The 9,147-nt window shown below is 44.0% G+C and overlaps 1 protein-coding gene across 3 annotated transcripts in view; it reads right to left on the bottom strand.

The window, feature by feature from the left end:
* Nucleotides 1-2,654: 2,654 nt before the first annotated feature.
* CARD11 (caspase recruitment domain family member 11) overlaps nucleotides 2,655-9,147 on the bottom strand; it is a 39,907-nt gene continuing 33,414 nt past the window's right edge. For all 3 annotated transcript variants that reach the window (XM_048961325.1, XM_048961323.1, XM_048961326.1), the window contains 7 exons: nucleotides 8,748-8,844; nucleotides 7,654-7,749; nucleotides 6,832-6,964; nucleotides 6,290-6,463; nucleotides 4,979-5,103; nucleotides 4,046-4,161; nucleotides 2,655-3,481 (listed from right to left, as the gene is read on the bottom strand). In XM_048961325.1, coding sequence (XP_048817282.1) covers nucleotides 3,277-3,481; nucleotides 4,046-4,161; nucleotides 4,979-5,103; nucleotides 6,290-6,463; nucleotides 6,832-6,964; nucleotides 7,654-7,749; nucleotides 8,748-8,844 — 946 coding nt within the window. In that variant the 3' untranslated portion in view covers nucleotides 2,655-3,276. The remainder of the gene's footprint in view (nucleotides 3,482-4,045; nucleotides 4,162-4,978; nucleotides 5,104-6,289; nucleotides 6,464-6,831; nucleotides 6,965-7,653; nucleotides 7,750-8,747; nucleotides 8,845-9,147) is intronic.

Below are 9,147 nucleotides of genomic sequence, written 5' to 3'. Positions count from 1 at the left end.
CTGGCTCTGCCCCTTGATTCCATTGGACTCAGATAACATCTGTGAATTACAGCCATGGCTGCATGCCCGGGTGCTGACCACCAATCTTGGCCAGCAATGCAGAAATACCAGAGGACCAGGTGGAAAACCAGCCGTATCCTTACCCTTCAATGAGCTCAGGCCCAGTCTGGCCTGGCCTCAGCTGGGACACTGTTTGCAGCAAACAGCATTTCCAGTTTCTACTGCCTTTTCCTAATCATTGCTTCCAGCTTTTCGACAGAGTTACCACCACTGAAGCCTGACTGATAAAGTGGCTGTGCACACACCTGAGCAGCCGTATGCACGACCAGGAACTCAGGATGACGTGTATTATTACATGTACATGCAAGGAAGTCGTTGGTAGATTAAAGTAATACCTTGTAAGCCAGACTTAGCTGAATCACTGAAACAATCCACAGTGCAAACTTCAAGTTTGCATTTCAGCTCTGTGGCTTCAAGATTTGGGGTTCATGCTGACCTCACTACTCCACCATTTGGGGGAAATGCAGGGCCTCCTTTCAGGCTGGTACTTTTGAATACATTTCTAATGATGCAGAGGTTAGTTTCTGCAGGTTTAGATGAACAGCATTTGGAGCTAGATCAGAAGCCACCCTTCAGCTAGTCTGAATGATAACAGCCCCATCACTCTGTTTTACTTCAGGGAATGTGTTCCTGCTGTTCCTGTTTTGCTTTCTGAGATCACACCCACAAATCAAGAGGGAATGCGGTGCTTCTCCACTGAGCCAAAGAGAGATGAGGATTCTGCAGGGCCAGCATACAGCTCTGCCAGTGAACTTCACCTAACAGTCTGGTTGCTTTGCATCAAATGCACAGACAGCCACAGTACCTGCAGAACTGGGAATTTACAGGACATTTGCTCTGATACTGTAAAGATAAATGCATTCCATGTATTCACCCCTTTCATCTTACAGAAATAATTATGTCTATGATTGTTCTCTGCCTCCATCTCTAGTCCCACCTTCTCCATATTGTGGGTTTAGGTGTCTCAAAATACAAATCAAAAAGCTAACTGCTAAGGGCTAGGTCTAATTTCCTTCTGTGGTCCATGGAAAGACACAGAGGACAATCATCTCATCCTTAGATAGCCATCTATAAGAAGTTAGAAAAATACCTCTTTGGAGGTGTATCTCAATTCATTGCAAAAGAAACATCCTTTAGATTGTGGCATCTACCTTTTCCGTGCCTCAATTTAAGTGAGACAAATCACATCCACAGCTGTTCTCCCTGTACAGGGGTCCAGAGTTAAAGCAATGGTGAGAGACCACTACAGAAACAGCCAATTGGAGACCCTTTCCTTCCTGCTCCCCACCTGTTTCAGCTACTCCTCCAGGTGTTATTGCTTCCTCTGGTTCTGAAGCTGACCTGACCAAACCTTTTGGAGAAGCAGCTGAGGAATGTCCTCACAGTCCCTCCATTTGCCCAGCTGTCTGGATGTCTGCAAGATACTCCTGGAAGGTTTAGCTTTTCTAGCCGATGCTTTCTGCTTTCTTGCTGGGCTACAGAGGCTCTCTGAAGCATCATCCAATTTGTTTTATGTATTCCCCAATCAGTTGTTATTCTTTGCCCTGGCAAGAGCTGGGAATGGTGGATGCAGACTGTTCTTTGTAAAGAGACTGCAAAGCAGGAGCATCTCCCTGCTTGCACAGTCCAAACAGATGGCATTGGGAAGGTAAAGAGCCATTCTCTGACAAGTGCTATGAACAGCCTTTCAAACATGAATAAGATGAGAGAAAGAGCAGCGAAAAGAAGTCAGATGTAAACTGACATTAATGACTTCTAGAAGATACCATTAGTTAAAAAATGATATGCATAAACATGAGTAGAAAAGCACCATCATGCAAGCCAACACAAACTGACCCAGTCTACTTGAGAGACACCCTGAGCATCAGGAGCTCCTCACAAGGACAGTGCAGCAGTCAGTGCAGTGAAGGCAGCCAGGCCAGATGTTCTGCTTGGATTCTGCTTGCCCTGCTATTGCAAGCTGCTGCATGCCCTTCTGAAGCACTGAGACAGAGGATGTGGGATGAACACAGAAGCAAAGATAAATTAGTTACTAAACGTATCTTAAAATGGAGGGATACAGCAGGGAAAGAAAGACCCAAGGATAATGGGATGTATTCCTCTTCTGCAGGTCAGTTCTTACTGCCTTTCAGATCAGCAGTTGTGCAAGTTGTAATTATCTGATCGGTTTTATTGAATCAATTTGGCAGTCTCAATACAGTAGCTAATGTATAGAGGAAAAATGTTAAAAGCCCTAAGAGACTTAGGAGTCTCAGTCCCACTCATTATCAGTGGAACTTCAACTCTCTGAGGGGTTGACTGCTTTTGAAAATGGGATGTGGTCTTCTGAGTCACATACAGGCTTCTGAAAATGTTACCCTGCTTGGCCACAGCACAGAGCAGCACTCGCTGGTCCCAGTGCTGTCAATCACAGCAGAGAGGTCAAGGATGGAGCGGCTCCCAGCGATTACTGCCTTATGAAGCTCTCCTTTTCCTCTCTGCAGAACAGTCCCTCCTGTTGAGTGCAGATACGTTGGCTGGCAATGAAGTTGTAGAGAAATACAGATTTCAGGGGAGAAACAGAAACAGAGAAACTTGTTTGGAGAAGACACCAGTGATACTTTTACATTTTATTTAAAGCCAGGAATAATAGTTATTTACCTCCTTTCTGATCAAAATGGTAATGGAAAAACAGGGCTGTAGAACTGCTATGACCGTCAGCAGTAGTGTTCCTGTTGCTTCCAAACAGCCTTCAGTTTCCCTACTGCAGTGAATCTGGAATCTCACCTCCAGATGGATGTAAGACACACCTCAATTCCATTCCCTTTAGCCCAATCCTCACACTTTATTTCTCCTAGATTCCAGTTGTCCGGTCTCATCAGAAGTGCGTGAAAAGCCAATTGTGATCCATATTTTCACATAATAAATTACCCCAAGATCCCTCTCAAGATCTTTGTCCTTCCCACTCAATAAACAGCTGCTGTCCATTAAGAGATGCTGGTGTGTCAGAAGCCGTGGTGGTCTGATCCACATCCGAGATCCCCGGCACCTGAATCATGGGCTATCCAGCACAGCTCCAGTTCCATTCCATACGTGGGCTCTGCCACCAGCAAGTCTCCAGTCAGCAGGGATGAGACAGGAGTGAGCGCCGGGCACCAAGTCAGAGAACTCTGTGGGCCCCTGCTCCACCTGGGAACATCCTCTTGTCATCAAAGAGCCCCATTTCACACACTGGTTTTAGAGCTGATCTTCATCTATCCAGATGGTTTTACGCTGCTCTTCTCCAATCTTGTCCTTTATTGTTCTGATAAGGTCTTCAATACTACTCCATGCATCTGCCTCTACAGAGGCATAAAGACACGGCAGCTCTTCCAGCTCCTTCTCCTTCAGACGGCACATACGTAAAAACTCATCTTCAGCTTCTGGCTTTGGCAATAACTTCCTGTACCAAATGAGCAGACCGAAAATAAACATCTCACAGTAGAAGTGAATCCTGTACTCCCAGCTGTCCCATCAAGAATTTATTTTCTACTGATTATATACAAGCAATAAAACTATATGCAAGCAAGAATATAGCTACGCCACATCTATCCCCTCCACTACCTCCATCTCACCCCCAAGGAAAAATATTTGCTATGGGGAAACAATTTGAGAGGACTGAATGTAGAGAGAGTGCAAGCGTTTATGAACTTCCCTCTTACAGCAGCATTACCTGAAGAAATGCTGAGGGATTACTAAACATAGAGAAAAACACATGCTGAGGCTTCGCCCTCCCCACAGTGCTCACTGCTACCGGGGATAGGGAAAGAATGCAAAGTGTAGGGAATTCCTCCTTTCTCCCATTGTAAGATTTCAGGGAGGAGCTGCTGAAGGAAATGATGCACACGCAGACACCAGGCCAAGGGAAACAGGGCCTGTGTTCCCCTCAGCGATAACATTATTCGGCTCAAGAATTACGGGCTGAATAAGACAGAATAGCAAATGCGCAAAAGGTTTGCTATTTTACCTGAACCTCTTGATGTTCTTCTCCGAGACTCTGATAAAAAGAACAATGGGATATATCTTGGCTTTGATTAAATCCTTTGTGCAGCTTATTCCGGCTTCCAGGAGACAATGCTTATTCTAAAAACAAAGTCACAGCAGAGTCGCAAAGAAACATTTGCAGCTGTAGAATCTTCAGATAAAGGTATCTGTACCTTATGGGGTCAGCTCAAGAGCTCTGCATTTACCACTGTACTGGTTTAAAACCTTCAAATCAAATATACATTTAAAGTCCCAACTCCTCCTACTGGTTTACAGTCAAATGAAAGTGAAGCTTAAAAGCTATCAGAAAATGTTTAAAATAGAAAGGGATTGATCTAAAATTGAAAAGCACGGTAAAACACAAGTGGTACGCGCATACACAAACGCTCTTTGTTCAGAGAGAACGTCTACTGCAACTGCTCGTGAGAGAAAAAACCATCCTTTTAATTCTCCCTTTTTTCCATGCTGTGCATCAGACCTGCTCTGCTTGATATGAGATCTCTGTCTTTGACATTGTTATCTCGGAGCCGTACCCCCCTGTGCCTGTGTTTCAGGCTCTCCTTCCCTTTGTCTCGCTTCTTGTATCTCTCACTCTCTCACACACTCAGAGATACTTACGATACGAAAAGGAACTGAAGGAGGGACGGAGCAGAGAAAACGAAAGGATATTTTGCTGCATCAATGTGGGTCATCGCAGGGAAAGAATAGGAATGCAAAAAGACGTGGCTGAGGATGAAAAAGAAAGGGAAAAGCAAGAGCACAAATAAAGGCCGTGTGAGGGAATAAACATAAATCTGAGATTTAAGGCAGGCAAGAAAGAAGACAACTGTAAACCAGCGAGTCCTTGCTCAAGAAGAAACACACACTGCAGACAAATACAGACTGGCTACCCAATGGCACAGAGCACTCTAAGCACCTTGGCTGTGACAGCCTCGATATTGGCAGGTACGATGCACTCATATGTGCTCAGATTCTTCTCCCTGCTGAAGATGATCGTCTCCGTCCTTTGCCTCCTTAAGAACTCTTCCTTTGTTACAATATCTGGTGGGAGAAGTGGATGAGGACAAAAAAAAATAAATCAAGATTGCAACAACAGTACACCTGCAAAGCTATCCAACAGCACTTCAGCTGGGATGTAAGAGTGGTTCAGGGAAAGAAGATGAGCAATGAATTGTCTTCTTAACAGCTGCCTCATTTCTTCCATTGAATTCAATTAAAGCTTAATCTGATCACAGCTGAGCACCTCAGCTATATCTTCCACCAATGAGTCCTTGGGCAATTACCACAACACTATGAAGGCATTAAATTAAAACAGTAAATACAATTCCAGCACCTAATGTTACGCAGCAACATTTCAGGGCTGAGGGATGCTGAGAAGAGCTTAAATTAAAAAAAAAAAAAAAAAAAAAAAGCAAGTCCCTTCAGCACAGGCTCCTAAAGTATGGATTTAATGTTCCAGCATTCGTGTTTAAAGTTTCAGAAAAATTTGGTTTAGGTTGCAATGTGTGATACTGGTCCCCTTGTGAATTGCAGCTCTACATCAAAGCTTTTGTTTTATGTTGCAAGACAGGGAATATTTATTATCATACTTAACTTTTTAGTTTCTCTGTCTGGATGACTGTAGGACTGCGTACGATGCACTGGGTATTCAATATTAGTGTAAAAATGAAACGTCAGCTGTGTTTAATGCTGTGTTGTATACAATCCTGCCCTACAGCAATCACAGTGCTGCATATTGCTTTAATAGTAAATACTTAGCATGGAAGCAAATCAGTCTTTTGAGCAGATCAAATGCACAATCTTCAAGCCTTGGATGAGATAGAAACATAAAATCGCTCTAGGGAAGATATTCCTCATAATAGTGAATACTAGAAACAAATTAATCAAAATTTCACATCGCCTAGATATGCAGTATGCAAACAGTATGCAAACAGAAAGAGCACTCACAGCATTTCAATCTCTGAGGGGCATCCTAGCAACCATGCAGCATACACATGGATGATATTCACAGACACACAATCTCATAACTCTGTGCATCGGCTGTCTCAAAAACATTCAGATATCTCAGGCACTCTCAAAATGAAGGAACTGTAGTTAGACATCATTCTAATGTGATTTTGGTACCTCAAGCAACTTCCAGTACTGCATGCCCTTCTGTGTGCACATATGGATGTTCATATTTCCAACAATGCAGGTTAGCAGTCACGGGCTTCTTTTACCCCATTACCTGGCTTGCATATGTTGAATTCCAGGGCGCCTCCGGAGTTGAGAAGCTTCTGAACCAAGGACTTGGCGAGCACGGTGGGGGTGAAAAGAACGGGGCGCCTGCGCTCACAGTGGATGGGTCTCACCAAGCTGTAAGGGATCAGCCTCTTGTTGATTTCACTTTTGGAATCCAAATCTGAGTAGAGAACAAGGCACTTATACTCTGATTTCTTCTCCGTCAGTATTTGGAGAGAAAAAAAAACCGAGAAATGTGCAAACCAGAAATGACATGGTTAGTCATAGCCGTCCTTCCTTTTCTGATGCCTTACTATGTATCCAGCAGTATGATGCCCAATTTAAGGTTAAATAATTCAAGTGCTTTTTGCTTTCAAGAGATTATTTCACGGTTTAACAGGAGACTTGCTGGGAGAATCATTCTGCTTATTAGCTCGTTAAACGTTTTGGACAAAGAGCAAGAGAGAAACTAGGAAGAGCTGCCAACAGAACAGGAAGCTTCATTGCTGTAAGCTTACTTGTGAAACTACCATTACTTTATATCCATACCTTCCAGTTTATCAGGTAAGGGTTTCTTTGCTTCAGATGAGGTCCGTGCCAGACCAGAGGGCCAGCCAGTGACGATACGAACTCGCTCATTGCTATTCATACGCTTATATTTGTTTTCAGACCTGCTGACAAACTGAAAAAGTGAACGAAGAGATTGGACCCTCGTTTCTTACATTCCTTATTCTCCTAGGCATTCATCAGCCCACACTTTCTATCTACGAGATCTGAATTACCGACATCTATCAAAGACAAGACTCCATGGATCTGTTGACTGAATTCTAAGGCTCTTTAAATATCATAGATCTGATTCAGAGCCTTTGTTAATGCCCTTTGGGATTTCTTATTTTGTTCTCTGCTCTGAAGAGGCATGCTTTTCTTTTCCTTGGCAGAGCTCCCTGCTATCACTAGTCCAAGCACTGATGTATCCACATCTGCACACACACAGTATGTGCACAACAATGCTGCAGATTACAGACACAGCTCTGCCCCTTCTTTGTTGTACTACAGAGACTTAAAGCCCTGTGAGGACAGACTGAGAGCTGGGGCTGTGCAGCCTGGAGAAGAGAAGGCTCCAGGGAGACCTGAGAGCAGCATTTTGGTTAAAGAGGGGCTCTAATAAAGGAGGGGACAGATTCTTGAGTGATAGGACAAGGGGACAGGCTGACCCACTCAGTTTTTTCATATGTTAAACCTCTTTTAGATAGGAAGACATCCTGACACAACTACCTGGGGTGGAGTTACTGGGGAGAGGAAAGCAGCCTAAGAATGTCTGCTGTTCTCACCTACTATTTCAGACATTCCACTGAATTTAAACTTTTTTACCTGTAATATTTGGCCCAAAAGAAAGCTTGCTCTGGACAGACGAGGGCTGGTTTTTGGGTCACTCTGTGGGGCAGGCTCCTCTGGCTGCAGCGTATTCTAGTAAAAAATAGCACAGTCCGTTGGTTTGTTTGCTTGCTCGTTTTAATCACAGCAACAAAGTATGGAATAAGCAGAAGCAGTTAATTCAGATTTCCAGTACAACAATGACTGATTCGTAACTACCCCAAATACAATGTTCTAAGCAAGCTATGTATAATATGGCCTATGCTGAGAAACAGTGCTTCTTGCACTGCTCCTCCAGGAGACTGCACTCCACAGCTTATGATGGAGGTGAATTCTGCATCAAGAAAGAGCAGGCAGAGCTTTTGCTTTCACTGACAACTCTGCCAGCACTCCATGTCCTCCTGGTGAGCGAGGCCTGGAGGACAGCAGGAATGCATGACACTTAACCTTGGCTGAGATCAAATACTGCGGCTGCAGCGTCTCTCCGCCAGTGTTAGAAGCAAGCGAGTCTCCTAGGCTCTGTTACAAGTTCTAGGGAGAACCTCTGGTCACTAATATACCAATAAGTTGGTTTTTTAATAGGTAGAATTCTTTGGGCTAAAGAAAGAAAAAATACTGAAGGAAAAGGAAAGATTGGCAGTCCTGTTGTTTGGAGAGCGGGAAGTCCCACTTCTCCCCATTGCATGTAGGTTGGGAAAGATCTTTCTAATTAGAGACAATAGCAGTCTTTGGATTAGACACTTGTTCACAGTAAGAGAGAAATAAGTCAGATTACTAACTCCAACAACACAGCTTCTTCTATACGTAGATGTGAAGGTGCATTGGAGACATACTGGCAGAGGAAAATGAAAGGCATTGACTATGACACAGAACAGATATAAAGCATATGACCTCATAGCAGGAGGGGTTAGAAGTGTGCTGAGCTAGGTATGTTGCCAGGGACAGTACCATTTAAAGCAAGCAAAGGTCACCCATTGCCTGTGCAATCAAAAACTACAGAGAGCCCCAACAGGAACTCCTGTAAAATTAACATAACAAACAACAAGTAGCAGTGGAGAAATGGATGCTAAGGAGACTCTGGAGGTACTTACCCGGAGAGCCCTCAGGGTGTTGTGTGAGCTGTCTGTCTCATCTTTGCTTCCTCTGTGCATCAGCCGCTGCAGCTTCACCAGGAGGAGCTGCTGGGCTCTGCAAGGACAGAATCACACACAGGTCAGGTTAGCTCTGAAGCCACTCAAAGGTTGGACTGCAGCGGATCTGTGGCTGCAGAAAAGATTAAATAGAAACAGGAGTGAGGACTGACTAAACCACACAGTGTTAAGGATTAAAGAACCTCCATGATGTATTTTCCTCGGCATCCGTTTGAGAAACCCACGTTACTCTTTCAGGTGAGCTCTGCCATCTCCTTTCTAAAGCCTTATACCTCATGTTACCGTTTAACATCACCAAGTCTTATCCCAAGAACTGAGGCGTGCACACCTCTCCTATGGC

The sequence above is a fragment of the Lagopus muta genome, chromosome 15 (genome assembly GCF_023343835.1).
Source record: "Lagopus muta isolate bLagMut1 chromosome 15, bLagMut1 primary, whole genome shotgun sequence".
Taxonomy (NCBI): Eukaryota; Metazoa; Chordata; class Aves; order Galliformes; family Phasianidae; genus Lagopus; species Lagopus muta.
The sequence above is the reverse complement of the archived record's forward strand: the minus strand, read 5'-3'. Positions and strand labels throughout refer to the sequence as shown.